This window comes from Oryza sativa, chromosome 7 (genome assembly GCF_034140825.1).
Source record: "Oryza sativa Japonica Group chromosome 7, ASM3414082v1".
Classification (NCBI taxonomy): Eukaryota; Viridiplantae; Streptophyta; class Magnoliopsida; order Poales; family Poaceae; genus Oryza; species Oryza sativa.
The window spans coordinates 20,376,321-20,397,587 of NC_089041.1; the positions used below are offsets into that span (position 1 = coordinate 20,376,321).

At 40.8% G+C, this 21,267-nt stretch overlaps 1 protein-coding gene, 1 long non-coding RNA gene and 1 other non-coding gene across 4 annotated transcripts; all 3 read right to left on the bottom strand.

Annotated features, from left to right (window-relative positions):
• Positions 1 to 214: 214 nt before the first annotated feature.
• On the bottom strand, positions 215 to 2,730 carry LOC4343406 (uncharacterized). The gene is made up of 3 exons (XR_010742427.1): positions 2,268 to 2,730; positions 2,079 to 2,180; positions 215 to 644 (listed from the first exon to the last, which is right to left on the bottom strand). It is a non-coding gene; the product is annotated as an uncharacterized protein (transcript).
• A 6,177-nt stretch (positions 2,731 to 8,907) lies between these two features.
• Positions 8,908 to 13,462, bottom strand: LOC112939694 (uncharacterized). Its single transcript, XR_003243541.2, has 3 exons — positions 13,241 to 13,462; positions 13,039 to 13,169; positions 8,908 to 9,546 (listed from the first exon to the last, which is right to left on the bottom strand). It is a non-coding gene; the product is annotated as an uncharacterized lncRNA (long non-coding RNA).
• A 1,275-nt stretch (positions 13,463 to 14,737) lies between these two features.
• LOC4343409 (disease resistance protein RGA2) lies at positions 14,738 to 21,050 on the bottom strand. 2 transcript variants are annotated; one of them, XR_001547794.3, is made up of 2 exons: positions 16,633 to 21,050; positions 14,738 to 15,503 (listed from the first exon to the last, which is right to left on the bottom strand). XR_001547794.3 is itself a non-coding variant. In XM_015792158.3 (2 exons), the coding sequence occupies exon 1, from the start codon at positions 20,968 to 20,970 to the stop codon at positions 16,705 to 16,707; it is 4,266 nt and encodes a 1,421-aa protein (XP_015647644.1). In that variant the 5' UTR covers positions 20,971 to 21,050; the 3' UTR covers positions 14,738 to 15,503; positions 16,669 to 16,704. The 2 variants fall into 2 exon arrangements, 1 of the variants encoding a protein (XP_015647644.1); XM_015792158.3 differs by having other exon boundaries at positions 16,669 to 21,050.
• Between the last annotated feature and the right edge of the window lie 217 nt (positions 21,051 to 21,267).

Sequence of the window (21,267 nt, forward strand, 5' to 3'; positions counted from 1 at the left end):
TTGATTAATCTCGTATTAGGTTCTTATATGGAAACTTTTTTCAATATTGCTTATTTTTAATTCCGAATTTCAGCTATTTTTAAATTGGACTTCTATTTGGACTCTCCTTTTTCTTTTTTCACTTTTTCTTCGATTAATGTGGGAATTTCTAGCCCCCACAGCGAACGTGGTGCCTCCTTTCAAAGCTGTTTTAATAATATAATAGATAGATAGATGTGGGAAATGCTAGAATGACTTATATTGTGAAACGGAGGAAGTAGTACAGATTAAAGTGCGGTCCCACGAAAGAAGTGCAAAGCATTACTGAATCCAATTTATGCTGCAATCTCTAACCGGCTTCCGTTTTGCTGCTTCAGCATCAGCAAGGCTATCCTGATTAATGAACAAGAGTAAAGACCACTCTGTTTCTATGCATACTTGCAGAGTCTCCAGGCTACATCGATCTAGCCTGTAATATCGATGAAGTAACCAACTGGTTGCCTTTCTGTTTGTGCAGTCAGTTTGCATCATCTCAGGCAACTTTCTTGTTCTGAACTTGCAAGAAACCTGTTAACCTGATGAGATATTCATAGGAAAATAACAGCTTCTTCATGGAGGAAACAGCTCCATCAAATTAAGTGTTACCATGCGTTTACAAGGACATGCTGAGAAAATGAAATGAAAAAAGTTAGTTGTGGTTGAGAAGTTTAGACTTCTCATAGAAGTACCAGCGTATGACAACACAATGGATTAAATGGGTATCGAGCATCCTCCTTAATTTACAGAATATAAACAAAGTTCAAAGAAAAAACAAAATAAATGTTGCAAGTGTAGCATTGTAGGAATGTAGGTTTTCTAGCTTGCAGAAATGCAGAAGCACACCTGATGGAGAAACAACGATTGTAAATATTTTTTGTCTCAAAAAACTTTGGAAACAATATCCTTGCCTTAGTTTGAGGTTTTGGGAAGATGAATGGTTGGGCAATTCAATCTTGAAAGAACAGTATCCTTGCCTTTACAACATAGTTAGGTATAAGAAGGCTACAGTTGCACAAATCTTCGAAAACAATCCTCTATCTTTTTCATGGAGAAGAGACCTTATAGGATCAAAACTAGCAGCGTGGAATAATTTATTACCACGTATCACTGGTTTTCAATTAACTCAGGAGCAAGATGAGTTTCATAGGAACTTAACCTCAAATGAGGAGTTCTCGATGAAGTCTCATTATCTAGCTCTAATTCACAGCAATGTTCCCAACATTAATAAGCGTATTTGGAAATTAAAGATACTCTTAAAAGTTAAGATTTTTCTCTGGTACTTGCACCGTGGAGTGGTGTTAACAAAGGACAATTTGACAAAAAGAAAATGGCAAGGGAATAAGAATTGTTGTTTTTGTTGCAATGACGAGACAATTAGACATCTTTTCTTCAAATGTCGTTTTTCCCATTTTGCTTGGTCCATCATCCAAGTAGCATCTGGATTTCCTCCACCACATTGTGTAGCGCATATATTTGGGAGCTGGCTTGATGGAATTTATAATAATTTGAAAGCACATGTTTTGTTAGGAGCAGCTGCTACTTGTTGGTCGCTTTGGCTATGTAGGAATAATGTGGTTTTTTTATAAAAAAAAAGTGATATCTTTACCTTTGCAGGTTATATATTCTCTTATCCATTGACTTCGTACATGGGCTATCCTACAGAAGCCTGAAGCCTGGTTCGCGGGATATGGTAGTTGTGGCATGTCAACATTTGGAGAAGGTGGTCAAGGAGTTTTTTACTCAGGGATATGGGTGGCGATCTAATCTTAGAATTTGTGGCCCTTAAAACTCTATGCTTTTGGAGGAGATGGCCAAGGAGTTGTTCATGGGTGGCAATTTAATCTTTAGATTGATGGTCCTCAGTACTCCATGCCATTCTTTTTTCCTTTTGAGTGTGGTTTTGTATGTTCGGCTGTGTGCATCTTAGTTATGCAGAGGCCGAAAGTGTTCTTAGTATAATTGTATCATCTTGATGTAATTGACTGAGTTCAATAAAAGCTTCCATTATCTAAAAAGAGCCTTAGTTTGTCTAAAAACAGATTAAAAATATTTGTACTAACCTCAAGTGCGCTGGGCAGATAGATGATGCCGAAAGCAAAAGCATTGTCTTGACTCTTGATTTAGATGCAAAATTTCCTTTACCAGAGCATGTGAATCGTGAACTACAAGCAGCGGAGAAAGAAAGGAGTTATCAGAGCCAGCCAAAATATTGCATTTTACAATGCAAGAAATGAGTTGGTGCAACGTACACAGAAAATGAGTCCACGTCTGGAGAATCTGCAGCTTCAGGTATAAAGATTCTGTACAATCTTTCCCTCCACACAGATATGGAACGTGACAAATGTTGGGCCAGTCCTTTCCCAATGTCTCACTGTGGAATTTGCGCTCCTCTTCCTTCAGCCATTCTTCTCTCTCTTTCATCAGACTAGACGGATCATCTTTGTTTCTGTCCAATTCTTTCTTCAGCTTCCTCTCCACCCATGAGTACAGCTCCCACTCTCGCTCAGGCCATTGATCTCCTTCACTCTGCTGCAGCCACTCTTCTAGTGGTTCCTTCTTGGATTCGTCTTCCTCTGCTTGCTCGTTCAGACTCGACGACTTCTCCTTTTCTATAAACGACTGTTCTTCCATGTGCTGCTTCCTCGGCCACTCGTGTCCCTCCTGCATCCTCTGCCCACGCGACCAATATTTATCACTTTGATACAACGACTCCCCTTTAGAACTCTTCGGCGATTTTTCCCTCCAGCTCATCGGTATTCCTAGTGACTCGTTCTTTTGCTGCATTTCAATAAGCTTCGTCCGCCCATGCTCCAGCTTCCTCTCTCGCCACTCGCCCATCTTCCTCTTCTGCCACAACTCAATCTTACGCCCCTCTGGCCGCGCATCTCCTGTTGGATTCTGGCATCGTGCCTCTAGTTCAAATGAGCACTCCTCTATTTGCAACTCTTTTAGGTTACCTGGCAGGCTGTTGGGTGGTATTGAATACATCCAGTGGCAGTACTTCAGAGTGCACCTCCTCAAGGATGACAGAGAGGACAAGCTCGATGGGAGTGCATGGCACGAATAAATCTCCAGCTCCTGTAGAGATGTGAGATACTGAAGCCACTTCTTAGTAATGCTTGTATGGCCCTGTACTATGTCAAGGCGCAGGTTTCGGAGGGAGGGAGTTTGGGGAATAACAAATTCCAGACCTACTTTTTGCATTGTATCGCCACCCAAGGTAAGGTGGGTGAGAGAATGCATAGTGCGATCGATTTGAGTTGGGGATTGCTTGTCTTCTTGTGCTGACTCTTCATTTGAATCTGTAACTACTGTAGAACAATCAATAATCAGTATATTCTTCAGGTTTTTGATATACCACAGTCCACTTTTAATGCACACATCTCCAAAACCTTGGATATGTAGGTACTCCAAGGACATCAATTGTTTACATGGAATGATTAATTTGCACCTCCGGCTACCACCTACCTCTAAACGTGTCAGACCGTTTAGCCCTTGCAAATACCTCGAGAACGTATCATCATATGGATCACACCACTTAATTATTATCTCTTTCGTGGCTAAACCCAACGACTCAAAAGGCACCTTTCTCAATTTTTCACATGAAAGTATCTTCAGCTTTTTTAGGTTCCGAATGAAGTCACTACTCCCTGCATATGTCCAGCTCTCCCAATTCTCCATATATTCAAAGCTTAGCTCCTCCAAGGACCAAAAGACCACGTTTGAGGTTCCACAAATATCAGAGTTTATATCCTTTATTGACGGCAAACCATCCAACTTGAGTTTTTGCAGATGCTCAAGCTGTCCAAGTGGAGGGAGAACGTTCAAGTTTTTGCACCAACTTATCTCTACAACCCGTACATGCTTGAGCTGCCCCACCCAATCTGGAAGTTCAAATCCTGAGTAACCATACAGTTTTAGCTCCTGCAGATATCTTGGAGGAGACAAACACCCAAGTATCGACTTGGACAGATCAGGCAAAGTATAAGACCATCTTAATTCTAAAGCTGTTATATAGTCCTTCTCAACTATGTTAGCTTGAAGTGCCTCTGCAGGATCAGTCACCATCTCAAGGTGTGAAATACAAAGGGAACCACCCAAATCGTTCATGTCACTTAGCTCAGTTATCCCGTGACCTTCTTCTGCTTTAATATGGAATTCATGTAGCTCTTGCAATTTAGTTAGCTTCCCAATGCCATTAATTTGAGCAATTGTGCCTGAGCTAGCATGCAAGTGACGTAGGTTGATTAAGAAATTCATGTCTCCAGGTAATTTACCAAATGTACAGCCTCTCAAGCCAAGAACCTGAAGGTGGCACAAGCTGCATACTGAATTAGGCAGTTTCGCGATCCCAGTAAACGAGAGGTCTAAATATCTGAGGTGTTTCGTTGAGCTAATAACATTTGAAAGAGCGGACGTCCGTCCCAGCCATTTGTAACTCCTTGAAGAGAAGGCCAGTAAGCGTAGGCTTTTGGAATTACACAAAAAATTACTAAGAGGGAGATGAGTTTCATTATTGCTGGGTTGATGACTGCCGTCAAGCAACATAAAAGTGCGCAATTGTTCAGTTTTAAATTTATCTGGTAGTGTATCTAGGGCATCCATGTCAACTGATAAATAGCGGACATCCTGTGAAACACCTCTCACCTTATTATCGTTACCATGGTATTCATCAGAAGACAGTGCACTTGCAAAATCCCAGACCAAATCATGCATAATGTATTCAGTTTTCCTTGCTGATGGCTGAAGAAAGGCCCTATTGACAAGTTCGTAGAACCATTCCCCACCTACATCCTCCAACCTTTTGACTCCACTAGAACTGTCCAGCTGAATAAAACCATTAGCTATCCACATCTGAACCAATTTATCTTTTTCAAACACATAGTTCCTAGGAAATATTGAACAATAGACAAAGCACTGCCGCAAATATCCAGGTAACGCACTGTAACAACTTCCAAGAGAAGATATAATTCTGATTGCAAAGTTATCATCTGAAACATTCCACCACCAACTATTTAAGATTTCCCTCCAATCAGCTTCTTCCAACTGACTTCTCAATGTTGCCCCAGTTACCTTTATGGATAGAGGCAATCCATGTAACCTGTGTGATATTTTTCTACCAATTTCTTTGAGACCTTCCGTGGACAAACTTCTGCAGGGTTCAACAAATGCATATCTCCTGAGAAGTGCCCATGAGTCATCGGATTGTAAAGGATCCAGAATTACAGGGCCTGCAGTCCCTACAAAGTTAGCTACACTGTACAATTGAGTTGTAACTAAAACTACACTTCCAGGTGCTCCTTTGCTTAGTACACTCCTTAAATCATTCCATAGCACACATATCTCATTCCATACATCATCAAGTACCAGGAGGAATCTTTTACCTTCTATGATATCCTGAAGTTGAGAGTAGGCACTGTCCAGGCTTGTCATATAACTGATGTTATCCTTGGGATTAAAAGAATAGATGATCTGTTCTATTGTAACCAACTGGTCAGTTCTGTCAGTCATATAGACCCATGCAGATATATCACCAAAGTGCTCCCGAACATTTGCGTCATCGAATATGAATTTGGCAAGAGCTGATTTGCCCACTCCACTGATTCCAACAATGGGAATAACTGCCGGATTCCGAAGGTATGTAACAGCACTGTCATGTGGATGACGAATATATTCTACCTTGTTGCTCTTTTCATTTTCGGGGTGTGGGGATACTTCTATTGCTTGCTGTGTCCATTTAGACATATCAATTTTATGAAGAGTTTCAGTAATCCAACCCTTATGAGGAACATGTAACTTCTCAGCTTCTTCCCTAATCTTAAGTGTTATTTCTGTTGGTACATATTGGGCATTGTCCAATACCATGTCTCTTATCATAGCTATTTCCTCATCGCGACCAATAAGAAAGTCATCACCAAGGAAAGATTTGTCTTGGCGAGTCATGGCAACAGAAGATGAAGCTATCTTATCTTCCTTTTCATCTCCTAAGGCACTCTCATTCAGGGGTGGTGTGTCAACTATAGATTTGCCTTGAGAACATGCACTGGCAAGTTTACTAATGACGTATACCATTCTAATCATGTTTCTGTCATCAGAGGAGAGCCAATTCATAACATCAGAGATTGAAGAGTCAGGAGCTTTCACCTCAGATTCCATGTCGTCAAGAAGTCCCTTTGCATCTTGTGCAGCCTTGTTCAGGTCCTGCAGCCATGCAGGGGCAGGCTTGACCCGCTGCAGGCTGTCCAGACGGAGGAAGCGAAGCTTATCCTCCACCACATCCAGCTTCTTCGTAGTTCTCTTGAAGGAGTCGCTACTTTTGCCCAGAGAGCGGCGGAGCTTCTGGACCACTTCGCTGATCTCCACCGAGAGAAGCACAGCAGGATGCTCATATCCAAGATCCATTGATGCGGAAACGTGTTTGTCGAACTTTTGAGGCAAGAGTTGGGGGTGCAGGGCTAAGCTGCCGTGTTGACCTTACCTCTAGTATCTGATGGAACCAAACTTTTTATTTAGAGAATTAGAGGGGGCGTGGGGCCTGCTTGTGTTAGGCTGAGCTGGACCAGCACATTGTCCAAGACATAGCATAATTTATTTTTACATAAACATATACCCCTCTATCCACCCGTATAAGCATCTATCTATTATATATTATTAAAAAAAGCCTTGAAAGAAGACACACCATTCGTTATAGAGACTAGAAAATTCTCACATTAGTTGGAGAAAAAAAAGAAAAATATCTTAGTCGTCAGATCATATTGGGTTTGGATTATAATGGTATAGATTGATTGATATAGCTATAAAATACAATTATATCTACAAAAATATAAGTTGAGAGTTATATATAAAGTCTACTGCGTTCGTTGGGTGGAGAAAGAGAGAGTTTATTTCGTTTTCCGCGCACACATTTCCCAAACTACTAAACGGTGCGTTTTTTTTCAAAAATTTTCTATAGAAAAGTTGCTTTAAAAAATCATATTAATCCATTTTTTAAATTTAAAATAAGTAATACTCAATTAATTATATGCTAATGGCTCACCTCGTTTTGCGTATCTTCCCAATCTTCTCAATCCCCTTCTCCTCAAACTCTCTATAAAAATAGAATTTAAGAGTTAAGAGTTATATATGAAATCCATGAATTATAGAAATACTCCCTCCGTCCAAAAAAACAGTGAATGGATGCGACATATTCTAGTACAACGAATCTGGACAGATGTATGTCTAGATTTGTTGTACTAGAATGTGTCACATCCAGTATTAGGTTGTTTTTTTATGGAACGGAGGGAGTGGAAGCTAAAAGTTGTATATGAAATTTATGGATTATAAAAATAGAATCTAAGAGTTGTATATGAAATCCAAATGCTCATAGAAATAGAAGCTAAGAGTTGTATATGAAATTTAGGGGTTACAAAAATAGAATTTAAGAGTTGTATATGAAATCCAGATGCTCATAAAAATAGAAGCTAAGAGCTGTATATGAAATTTAGGGGTTACAAAAATATAATCTACGAGTTGTATATGAAATCCAAAGGCTCATATAAATAGAAGCTAAGAGTTGTATGTAAAATCTACGGATTATAAAAAATAGAATCTAAGAGTTGTATATAAAATTCAGATGCTCATAGAAATATAAGCCAAGGGTTGTATATGAAATCCAAATAGATTTCTACATGCAATGATATCTTTTGGGGCAATCCTCTAGTTTTATTATAAGAGTGCTAAGTTTTGACTTAACTATCAATAGCAAAAAAAAAAAATCATAAAAATTCATGGCATAAAAAGGATGTTGTTAGATTTATCATTAAACAAACTATCCTAACATGCAACTTTTTTAAAAAAATAAATTATTTTTATATATATTATTGGTCAAAATAGTACATTGAAGATCGATCATGTGAAAGTCTAAAAGTACTTATATTTGTGGATAGAGAGAAGTGGGCTTATTTGGGAAAGCTTATAGCAGCTTCTCTAAAATCAAAAGCTCCTCAAATATTACAGCTTTTGTCCACATTCTAAAGCTGATGTAGTTGCGTAATTCAAAGATAAACTAGAAGCTAGATTCACCTTAGCTTGCTATAACACAACTTGCCATAACCCAACATGTCATAAAAAACCATCCTTATTTAAACCCATGGATAAGATGTTAATGGTTTTGAGATTTAAAGTACCAATAGTAGTTGGTTTTATAATTAAGGGATCAAAATCAGACAAGTTTATAGTGAAAGGAGCTAGATACATATTTTTTTTAATTAATTGACAACTCTGATGTCATTGCGGGGAAAAAAAAAGAAAAGTCAGATTCATCTTAATTCATTGTCTGAATGTGTATTTAATCCCTATTGAGAAAAAACAAATGTACCTTATGCCACTAACAACGAAGGTCGACTACTGTAGCATTAAGAATGCTCCCACTCAGATTCCATTAGCTGGCTATGACCCATTCGCACACATGCCCACATTTAGGTCAATGACTGAACACACCAATTAGCTGGCCATGACCCATTCGCACTCAGATTCTATTAGCTTATGAGAACATCTGCCAGTCCTCTTCTACTAGGATGCAATTCTGAACTCTCTTTCCTGTTCCGTGCTACTAGTTGAAGCCTTGGAGTTGGAGGGGCGACCTCGACATGGTTGGAGGCGGATTGACCATCGGCGGATGGTTCGCAGGAGCTGTGATCGCCAACTTCGTGGGCAAGGCGCGTTCCATCCTGGAGGAGCGCCATGAGCTGCATGGTGACGTTGCGGGTGTTTAACGTGGAGGCTTCCCTTGTTCATCTGCAAGCAGTGCTTGATGTCGCGGAGCGAAGGCCCGTCGTCGATGATAATTTCACCGGCTGGCTGGAGTTGATCAAGAAAATTGCTTCTGAGGCGGAAGAGCTGCTGGATGACTTTGAGATCAAGAGAATACAAAAGAGCCAACAGAACAAGGTTAGCGGTTTTCTGGCATACATGATGAAGAATCTGGGTTTTGTTGATGATGACATATACAGACTGAAGACTCTCCTGGCAAGGCTCGACAAGATTGCCAGTAAGTCTGGAAATTTTTTTGACTTGTTAAAATTGAATGATTCTAAAGAGGATATGGTAGGGTTTCTTCCAGAAATACAAGTAGTGTTCCATGGTCGTGAGAAAGAGAAGGACCAATTAATGAGCATCATATTTCCAAATGAAGCACAAGCTGAACATTTTCCAGCATCCAGAATGCAGGAAGAGACACGGGGAACTGCAACTGTGAAAGTTGTATGTATCGTAGGCGAGGCTGGGGTAGGCAAAACAGCACTTGCTCAAGTAATCTATAACCACCCTAATGTCAAGAAGGCCTTCAATCAGAGAGGATGGGTCTCTCTCTCTCAAAGGTCTGACTCAGAGGATTTCATCAAGAAAATATTTTGTTCTTTTGCAGCAGAACAGCATCCTTTTGATTCTGAAATGGGTCTGGAAACACTCCAAGCTAGTTCGGAACATGATCTCTCCAGGACCATACAGAACAAGAGATTCTTCCTTGTCCTTGACAATGCAAAGGATAACCTGCAACGTGAATGGAAGACTGTGAGAGCAAAATTAACTGGAGCAGCAGCAGGGAGCATAGTACTGGTGACAACTAGATCAGAAGTGACTCATGCCATTCCAGGAGGTATAGTTATAACTTTGGATAAAATTCCAACATCTGTTCTCTCGATGATTCTGAAGCACCACGCGTTTGGACTCACCAGAAAAGATTCTCTGGAATCAATTGGTGACAAAATAGCTGGTAAGTTGCATGGCCTGCCCTTATCGGCAGAGGTAATCGGGAGGCTTCTCAGAACGAAGTTAGATGAAGACCACTGGCGAAATGTTTGTGAAAGCAATTGGTGGAATGACTATGAAGATCTGGTCATCACTAATCCTGCTTTACCTTCAGTAACGATTGCACTGGAATTCCTCAGAAATGACCTAAAGAAATGTTTGGGTTACTGTTCCATGTTCCCATCCAGTTATTTATTTGACAAAAGAAAAATGACTCAAATGTGGGTGTGTAATTCTATGCAACAACATCAAGAATCCGCATATGAGATCACAGACATTCGATGGCTTGATGAGCTCTTGAACAGGTCACTTATCCAGTCAACTGTATGGAAGGGTAAATATACAGTGAATGAAATGATCAAAAAAGTTGTGGCCTCCATAAATCAAACAGGATGTTACACAATAGACGATTTACACAGTCCCAGACAAAACCTTTCCAATATCATCCACATGGCAGTTGACAAATATGATTTCGAAGTGTCATTGGACCTAAGAAAACAAAGCAAGGTACGGAGCATTTTATTTTTTGATGGCCAGAGAACAACCATGCTGAATACAGCCCTTAATAGCATATTGCCTGTTTCAAGTTCCCTGAGGGTGTTAGACCTGTCTTGCATTGAAACTAAGATGGAAAGGCCCCCTGATGTCATCAGTACATGCTCTCACCTAAGGTACTTGGACCTATCCTTCACTGGGATCACAATGTTTCCAGACTCATTCTGTAAGCTACTCCTTTTACAAGTTCTAGGTATGCGAGGATGTAGATTCACAGAGTTACCTAGGGATATGAATAAGCTAGTCAACCTGCGATATTTATATGCAGAAGCTTGCACACTCTCTTTGATACATAGTATAGGCCAGCTATCCAAGCTTCAATACTTGGAAGAATTTGCTGTCAGTGAAAAGGAGGGGTATAGGATAACAGAACTGAAGGATTTGAATTACCTTGGTGGCCATCTTTGTATTACGAATCTTGAGAAAGTGGCATGTGTGAATGAGGTGTGTGACGCGCGTCATGCTGAGCTGTCTAAAAAAATGTACCTCCAGAAGTTGGCTCTAAAGTGGAATTCACAGCCAGCAACACTTGATGGTTGCACGGAAACTGTTTCACACCTAAAACCAAATGGACAACTTAAGGATCTCGAGATCCACTGCTACATGGGAGTGAAGTTTCCAGGATGGATAGCAGATGACCAGCACTTCACCACACTGCGATACATTAAATTCAGTGGCTGTAAAAAATTGGTAGAACTTCCACCTCTTGGAAATCTTTCTCACCTTGCGGTTCTAATTCTACAAGGCTTGGAACAAATAAAAGATATCGGAAAGGAATTTTATGGCAGTTATGACAGGGTATTTCCATCCCTTGAAGAACTGACGTTCCGTGACATGGAAAATTGGAGGAGGTGGATGGATATAGCACCAACACAAATTATTCCACGGATCAGAAAGATTGTGATAAAGAATTGCAGAAAGCTAGTTGATCTCCCCAAATTTGTTCTTGTAGGATCCCACGAACTGGTAGAATTGTAAGAACAGAAGAAGCCGAGGAGGAAAACATGACATGTTTAAAAGTTCATGATTGTTTGGCAATCATGATTGATCTCCCAAACCATTTGTTGGCGTCAACCGAGGTATGGAATCTTCAAATCTGTGAAGTGTGCTTCCAAGGAGAGTAAGAACATAAGCAACTAAGGGAGGTTCTTGAATCTTGACCATTATTGATTGTATTGAAGTGAGACAGAGGAAGAAAAGAAAAAAAAAGCTAGCCTTGTCTTCTTTCTTGAATCTTGATCATTATTGATTTTATTGATTATTGATTGTATTTTTTCTTCTTTCCTGGCTATTGTCTCCTAGGACTCTAGCCTTGTAATTTTTCTCCTGCTCTATTCAATGAATCTTCGCGATGTCTGGTGCGGATCGTTCAACAACCAGATTTCTGGTGTGAATCCTAGTTTTTAAGACAATTAGTGGTCTATGAGGAATGCAAAAAAGGTTTCAAAGCTATCGACTACCCCCTTGGCTTCATTTTCACCCCAACTAGTTCGGGCCCACACCTCACCCACCCCAAGGAGGCAAACAAGTATGTTTACCGATCTCCTTAATAGCCGTACCAAGGGATAAAACTTGCTATATTTTGGGACATATGAAGTATTTTAGAAGGATTGGTTTAACAAAATATGTCTTCACAAAACCATATTTTGCAGGTTAGCATCTTAATGCATACTATAAGGTTTCACCAGTAATTTTTCAACAAAAAAAAAATCAAGGCCCCTTGCAGTTTACAATGGTCAAGATGGATATGTCAGTTTCTTCTCAAAAACTTAGAAACTACAGTGCTATATTTTGGTTGGCTTTCCCATTTCCACCACACCTATCATCCATTTCAGGAGCAATGATTTTCTTGAATTTTGCAGTTTTCAGGTTACTGTGTATAATATATTAAGAAGTTGGTGGCTAATCTTGAAGAACAAAACAATTGAGTGAAGAGGCCACGGTGTAGCAGGTAAACAAGTTCCCTGACTAATTGCAATCTCGGACCATAGGAAGAGCAAGAGGAAAGGCAAACCTTTTACCATCAGATAGTCCACTTCTGTTTATGTTCTTTTTACATTATGCTGTAATCTGATATCTACAGGTTTCTTATTGCTCCTATTAATATAGCAAAAGCACTCCACTGGATTTTCGAAAAAAAAATACTATGTACTTCCTTTGTTTCACAATATAAGATGTTTTAGGTTTTGAATAGATTCATGCATGGATTTATGTATGTACTCCGTTCTTCATTTATGTGTCCAAATTAATATGTATATGTGCGACTCTAGACGAGAGATGGAGAAGCCAAAATGTCTAATAATATGGAAGAGAGGGAGTATTATATTTTCTATCAACCTTTTAGCTCTCAGAGTTACCCTTTTTTCAGAATCATTGACAGAGTGAGGTACAATGTACATGGGAACTGCTAGTCTGTAGATTGTTCGTTATGTATTCAGAGGCTGCACAAATAGACCTGAATGTTTGAACTATCTATGATTTGAAGAATTCGCCCACTTGAAACATGGGACCTTCTAGCAACATGAACAGGGTTCACGCGGAGATTAGCCATGCCACAAGAAAGATAAACATAGCCCGTATTACCACACAGAATGCTGCAATGCTATATTATACACAAAGAGCCGAAGAGGACAATCATATTTAATACTGAGAACGGCAGGCGCGCGATGGGGGGCGTACCTTAATTCCGAGTTACTCCATCAGAAAGATACCACTGCATTGTCATCGAATAGGACGGCTGCATGCCACCGCATGATTGCGGATTCCCGGCCACTTCAGATGATCAAATCGACGCCTTCATCTGTCCGCACCTGGTGCAGAGCGAAGAGCGGAGTCAGGGAGAAGTGCGCATTTCGTCGAGCAAGTGGCGAGCACCACTCACCTGGGCAAAGAGACGGCCCGCAGAAGCAACCAGCGGAGGAGAGGAGGGGGAGCTCGCCTGCATCACCTAGGCACCGCCTGCCTCGTGAACGCCGACACGGTTCAGGAGCCCGTAGAGGTAGAGGTAGAGCGGCTAGGGCCATCGGCCTCCGCCGGCGTGTCCTCACTCGGGACTCGGGAGAGGGCGTGAGGCTCGCCGCCTCGCGCCCTTCGGGGAAGATGCAGAATTTTTATTTTATTTTTCTGTTCTGACCTTTATTGACACGTCTCACGCAGCAGGGGTTAGGCCTTGTTCAGATAAAAAAAAATTGTGGCAAAAAATGTCACATCAAATGTGTGATATTAAATAGAAAAAAAAACCAATTTCACAGTTTACATGTAAATTGCGAGACGAATCTTCTTTTTTTTAGAAACACAATACAAACGCAGACGCTCACAACGTGCGCACACTCACCCCTATAAACGCACACACGTACACCCTACCCCTATGAGCACCTCCGAAAGACTGAGCCGACATGTCTTGAAATTGACGAAGTCACCACAGGCGCCTCGCTGTCGACGGGTTCGTCGCCTACCACTGAAAGAATAATTAGCCGTAAATGCGAGCACCCGTGTCAAATCTAGGATTTGAACTTGGATGGGCTGGTTCCACCACAAGGAACCTAAGGAACTTTTGCGAGACGAATCTTTTGAGCCTAATTATGTCATGATTTGATAATATGGTACTATAGTAAATATTTGCCAATGATGGATTGATTAAGCTTAATAAATTCGTCTTGTAGTTTACGTGCGGAATCTGTAATTTGTTTTATTATTAGTCTACGTTTAATACTTCAAATGTGTATCCGTATACTTAAAAACTTTATACCCAAAGCACTAAACACACCCTTAGGATTTCTTTCTTTTAACTTTACTTGACGGAGTTGCATTGCTTCAGCTCATTTAGCCGTATCCAAAATTTAAAATTTGAAATTAAAGTTAAATTTCACATTGATGTTTTAAGTCGTTAAAAACACCTATAAAAGTTGTTCCTATAAATAATATTTTATCGCTAATAAATCTTTTGGATAATCAGTTCTAGACGAACTGATGGTCGACTATAAAGAAAAGACAATTATATACATAAAATTTGTAGTAATTGAACTACATACTGAGAAATTTCGGCTACTTCTTAGGTCCAACAATATAAGCATTTCTAGGTTATTTTTATCAGATTATAAGTTGAGGTGATTAATATGGCAAGTACTCATTCCAACCTAAACTTGACTTGTATTTACAGCTAATTTTATATGTTATAAGTACTGGACAACACGCCCGTTGAGATCGAATGTCTGGTGACTTCATAAATATTAAGATATCTAGCTCGGTTTTTAAAGATACTTATAAAGATAAAATATACATGTGTGCATTTATAGAAGTTTAGGATCACCGTGCACGCTCACTTTTACTGATTCCAGATTCATATCTGAATCGTCGAAAGTTTGTGCAAGTCAAAATCTTCGCCGGGCTTGTCCAAGTTGATTTAGAAATCATCACAATCAAAGGCATGCTAACATCGATTACAATTTACAAAACGCCATTTAGGTGATCTCTCAGCCTGATGTTTCCTCAGTCATGTACAACTTTTAAGGGGCGGAGGCAAGGAGGCAAGCCTAGGGCAGCTTGGGCATAAGCCCTAGGCTTGCCACCATAAACTTGCCTAAATCCTTTTAAATCACCATGTATTTTTTTTAGAAAGCCAATATCCTATTAGATGAGCCCTACTTAAGCCCTAGGCGTAGAAAATTTCTGGCTCCGCCACTTAATACAAGTACAACAGCTCTGCAAACCGCAGTCAATTCCATTGCTCTTCATCGATTCTTTGGCTTTTAAATCACTCCTGGAACAACCATCAGCGCTATCAGTTAGATGCTGGATCATGATCACCAATTTTACAGGCGAATGCGGCAGGAGACATGTCAGATGTTACATGGGAACTTTTTTCCTGACGCTTTCCAAGTGCTTCAGGTGTGAAATTAACCCCCGATCTCCTCCGATTTCTGTGGAGAAAGATTAACCGAACAAGAACCAACAACTAGCTAGCATGATGCGTCGATATAGCTTGAGAGAGGAGCCAACTGCCGGCTATCTCATTTTCAGAAGCCCATTTCACCAGTTCAGTCTGGACAATGCCTTTGACACTCCGGATATCAGTCACGTTACGTAGCTGCATCATATTAGTTCCTCTGCTGCAACGCACAAAGACACCGTTGGTTGTCCTGGACCTGGTACAACATCAATTACAAGTTAATTAGCATTTAGCATCAACAATCTCCTTCAAACGAAATAAAAGGCACCTACAAATCTTGAAGGCCAAATGTTACTTGATCATGTGTTTAAGATAAGCTAAGAATTCATCCAAAGAAACGCATTAGATTACTAGCATATTGCCCATGAGTTGCAAGGATATTTTAATTAAAGAAAATTATTATTAACCCATTATTAACATATATCATCTTTTAATTTACATATATATATATATATATATATATATATATATATATATTTGTTACCGACATATGTATTCTCTAGGCTCCACACTATCTTTTTTTCCTTTCCATAAAAAATAAGGAGTTGGTGGTGGTGGTGGTTGACATATGGACCATACATTTCCTTTTTTTTTTCCAAATAGTAGGGAGTTGGTGTTGAGAGTGGTGGCAGATTCACCACTCACCACTACTCTCTCTTTTACAGGAGTATCGATACTGTTCACCAACACTAGCACCCATTTTACCTGCTCTCTGTTTTGTTATTTTTGAACAAGTTGTGTGATATAACTACAACAGCAGAAAGCACTAAGGTTAATATCAGCTCACTTGACACGCGACAAGCACAATCCAAATTCCAGAATCTACACAAATACAAGCCTATAATGTGAATTGTCATTGGTATATCGCTGGATAATTTGATTGTCATTGGAATACACACACACACACACACACACACACACACACAGAGAGATGTAAACAAATCATCAAACTCTACCCCAAACTAAAAATTTATCAAATTATCAAAGCAACATATCATTGGATCATTGGATGTATTCCATGTTTCTTCTGGAAAATGAAAAATCAGGCTAAAGTTGGTTCATTGTCAATGCCTTATAATATACATCCAAGTCAAACTCCATTGATGCAATTATTTGGGGATTTTTTTTCAAATTTATTTGATGACCACGTAATTAGGATTGGCATGATAAATGGTACAGCATGTATGAATAGTTTGCTTTGATTTACCGCAGTAATAAGAGGGACAACAACAGAAGTAGTCAGTGACAAATTGAATAAGACTGAATCAAGCAGTACTACAGTAGCATGAGCAAATTAAAGGAAGTTAAAAAGAAAGAAAACGTACTAGAAAAAATGGTCAAACACTTCTACACAAGAATACCTTTACACAGATTTCGGAAAGCTGCACGCTGAAGTTTCACAGATAAAAATTCTGTATAATATCTCCATTCACACGGATATAAGGAATATGAGCAATCTTTGGCCAGTCTTCGCCCCTACTCTTGAGCCACACATCTTCATTATTTTCCAGTTCATCTGAATTATTCTTCAGCCAGTCCTCTTCTTCATTCTCTAACCACTCTCCCTTATCGTTCAGATGATCTGTAGCACTCTCCACCCACTCTTCCTCATACTTTAACCACCCTTCCCAGAACTCACATGTTTTCTTCTGTCGGTACTCGTTTATCGTCTCTTTATGCCATTCCCCTCTCTTCTTCTTCACCCATGTCTCTCCATCTTCCTTCTGGCATCGTGCCTCTAGTATAGGTGAGCATCCTAATATTTGTAACTCTCTTAGGTTACCTGGTAGGCCTTTCAATGGTAGCGAGTGAATTTGGAAACATGACTGCATATTTAACTTCTTCAGGGATGACAGAGTGACCAAGTTTGATGGGAGCTGCCTTAGCAGGTAGCAACAAGAGAACTCAAGCTCTTGTAGGGATGTAATCTGCTCAAGCCACTTCTCTTGGTGAAGAGAGATCACATCGATCTTGTGGAGACACAGAGTTCGAAGTGCTGAAAGCTTGCAAAGAAAATTATCAAGATCTGAAGACTGGGAAAGGTTATCCATTGTAAGGTCAGTGAGATATTGTAAAGTATGCATAAATTCTTCTTTTTGCGGAGAACCGGGAAGGGGGAGTTCTCTCCTTTTTGTACCCAGCTCTTTGGCTATATTGAGGAGTCCACTTTTGAGAACAAGTGACTGGTCTTTGCCCAACCTTATTTCCCAGTTAGAAAACAGTCGGTTAATCTCTTCCTCAACTGTCGATATGATTTTGCGGCAGCCAGAAATATGTAGATTTTTAAGGTTGTTAAGACGAAGAATTCCACCCTCAAAGTATAGCTCCTTACAATTTGAAAGATGCAGATTCTCCAATGATATCAGGTTTTGACATGGAAGGATTAACTTCTGGGAGCAATCATTTATGCTCAAGTGTGTGAGGCTAGTTAGTTTTTGCAAATACCTGAAGACTGTTTCAGCATATGATCCACAACCCGTAAGAGAGAGTTTTCTGATAGCTAAGCCCAAGGACATCAAAGGTAGTTCCCTCAAGTTATCACATCTATTAATCTGCAGATTTTGCAGGTTTGAAAAGCTTTCTTCGTTCTGTGAATCTGCCCAATTTTCCAACTTCCCCATAGACTCAAAACACAGGATTTCCAAAGATTTAAAGGCCACATTTGAGGTTCCATAGACATCAGAACTAACATCCTTCATGGAGGGCAGCTCATGCAAAATTAGTTTCCTAAGATGCTCAAGCTGTCCAAAAGGAGGAAGCACCTGGAGTTCTGTACAATGGCTTATCTCAATAACTTTTATATACCGGAGTTGTACGACCCAATCTGGAAAAGCCAAACCTGTGTAGCCAAAAAATTTTATCGTCTGCAGATTTCTTGGTGGGGACAAACACTCTAATATCTCCATGTCTTGATCAGGTTTAATTACCTCTGGTGGATTCATCAGATATCCTGATATATCTGAAGTATAATTCTTCTCAACTAAGCTAGCTTGAAGTGGCTGCTTTTGACCTCTGTCGAATTGACTCAACTCCTTTCCATATAGATTATATTTACCTCTAGAAGACTGATTTCTATCCCACTTCAGAGCTAAACAGGTAACATACTCCTTCCTTCCTAAGTTAGCCTGAATTGCCTCTTCTCGATTAGCCACCCTCTGTAGATCTGATATACAAAGGGACCCTTGGATATACCTCATGTCCTTTAACTCAATTAACGTGTGACCATCCTCTGCTTTAACACGGTATTCATATAAGTCTTGGAGCCTGGTAAGCTGTCCAATGCCATGAATTAAAGCAACCGTATCTGCATCTGCATGCAAGTGCCGTAGGCCAACTAGTGAGTTCATTCTTCTTGGTAATTGTGTGAATCTACAACCTCTCAAACCAAGAACTTGGAGATTGCACAAGCTACATAATGAATCAGGGAGTTTGGTTATCCCACTGTGTGAAAAATCCAAGTATCTGAGGTGAGTCAAATAGGGCAGCATCTGATGTGTTGTGGTGAACTCCACAAATTGTGCAATGCCATCTTCTTCAAGTGGATAATCACCAATGCATGCTGTTGCTGAATTTGCTCTCAAGTTAGATAAGCTCAACAAGCGCAAGCTTGTTGACCTATTTAGAATGCTACCAATAATGTCACAATACCTTTTCAAAATGATAGCAACGATATCAACTTCCCCATCATCAAAACTGAAAGAGGACCACTCAGAAATGTTATCAGCAGTGTCCTTGTCAGTAGTGTTATAAGACCTCTCAGAAATGCTATCAGCAGCATCATAACTGCCCTCCAAAATGTTGTAAATGTTGTTGAAACCTTTGCTAGAGTTGTTATGACGGAAGCCACCGAATAATATTAATGATCGCAACTGTTTAATGCTATACTCGGTCCATGGTATATTCATAGCATCCATATCTACGGACAAGTGACGTACACTTCGTGGGAGATTTCCCATTGTACAATCAACACCCTGATATTCATTAGAAGATAAGGCGATTGCAAAGTCTCTAACCCAACTATGCATAATATACCAAGCTTTCCAAACTGTCGGTTGTAAGAAGCACTTATTGACTAGTTCATCAAACCATTCACCAGCTACATCCTCCAGTTTTCTTGCAACAGTAGTGTTGTCCAGTTCAACAAAACCATTAGCTATCCACATTTGGATCAACTCATATTTTTCAAATAAATAATTTCTAGGAAAGATTGAACAAAATACCAGGCATTGCCTCAAATATGCAGGTAATTCACTGTGACAAATTCCGAAAGATGATATTATGTGAATGTCGAAGCTGCAGCTTGAAACATTCCACCACCAACTTTCTAAGACTCTCTTCCAATACGCTTCATCCAAACAATTTCTTAATGATGCCCCAATGAATTTCGCTGCCAAAGGAGATCCATGTACTTTATCTACAATTTTTCTACCAATTGGTTCTAGAGCTTCTGTACTTTGATAACTGGCAAATGCATGATGCTTAAAAAGCTTCCACAGGTCATCATAATGTAGATAATCCAAAAATACTGGAGTTGTAGTTCCCACAAAGCTGGCCACACTATACAGATTGGTTGTTACTAAGACAACACTTCCAGGTGCTCCCTTCTTCAGTGCACTCCTTAAATCGCCCCACATTGCACGTATCTCATCAGATACATCATCAAGCACAAGCAAGAACCTCTTGCCTTCTATGACGCTCTGAAGTTGGACACGGAGGCTGTTTAGACTGAAAGCATGGTCCAGCATATTATGCTCAGGTTGCATCGATACAAAGATCTGCGCCATCGGTTCTTCTTTCCTGATGTTGTCAGTGAAATACACCCATGCGGAATTACCGCGGAAGTGCTCCCGCACCCTTTCGTCGTCGAAGATGAACTGAGCAAGAGCTGTTTTCCCCACTCCACCCACTCCAACAATTGGAATGACAGTTGGATTGCACATTGAACTGACAGTGCTGCTCTGCACCCTGGTGTATTTCACTCTGCTGCCCATTTCTTTCTGGTATGCTGCTGCTGATTCTGCAGGTTGGTTTCTCTGGTCAGATAGATCTATGCTCCGGAGGGCATCGATGATCCATCCTTTCCGAGAAATCTGTGATCCATCAGCACTTGCCCTCTCCTCAACCGATTCATCCGCCACGAAACGGGCATCATCCAGTATCATCTCCAATATGACACCTATTTCCTCATCTCGCCCAACAACAAAGGGTTGGTCAGGGCCAGGGGGCAAAGCGGCGACGTCATCCCCCGGGGTTTCCAGTCCATCCTCGTCCAGGCCCGGCACGGGAAGAAGCGATTCGACCTCGGAGCACGCGCTGACGAGCTTGCCGACGGTGTACTTCACCCCGAGGAGGAGGCTGCTACTATCGGAAGCTGCGGCCGCCGCGGAAGCCTCCATGGCGTTGACCAGCTCCTCCGCCTCGTCGGCGGCCTCCTTCACCTGCCGCAGCCACGCGGCCGCCTCTTCCTCCCTGTCGGCGTCGACGCCCTGCAGGCTCTCGCCGCGGAGGATGCTGAGCTTGTCCTCCAGCAGATCGAGCATCTTCATGGTGCCCCTGTACTTGTGGGCGTCGCTGCTGCCTCCCAGGTGGAGACGCAGCTTGCCGACCACCCTGGCGATCGCCGCCGGCAGCGGCCATCCGTTATCTTCTACTAGCTCCTCCATTCTCGCGATTCGCGAGTTGCAGGGGAATGGGGAATTTGGGCGGGGTGACAGTGATAACGACAGAGTGAGGCTGCGTCACCGGGAGAGAGAGAGAGAGCAAGGCTGTGTTTAGTAGGGGAAAAGAAAATTTTTGGGTGTCACATCAGACGTTTGACCGGATGTTGGAAGGGGTTTTCGGACACGAATGAAAAAACTAATTTCAGAACTCGCCTGGAAACCGCGAGACGAATCTTTTGAGCCTACTTAAGCCGTCATTAGCACATGTGGGTTACTGTAGCATTTATGGCTAATCATGGC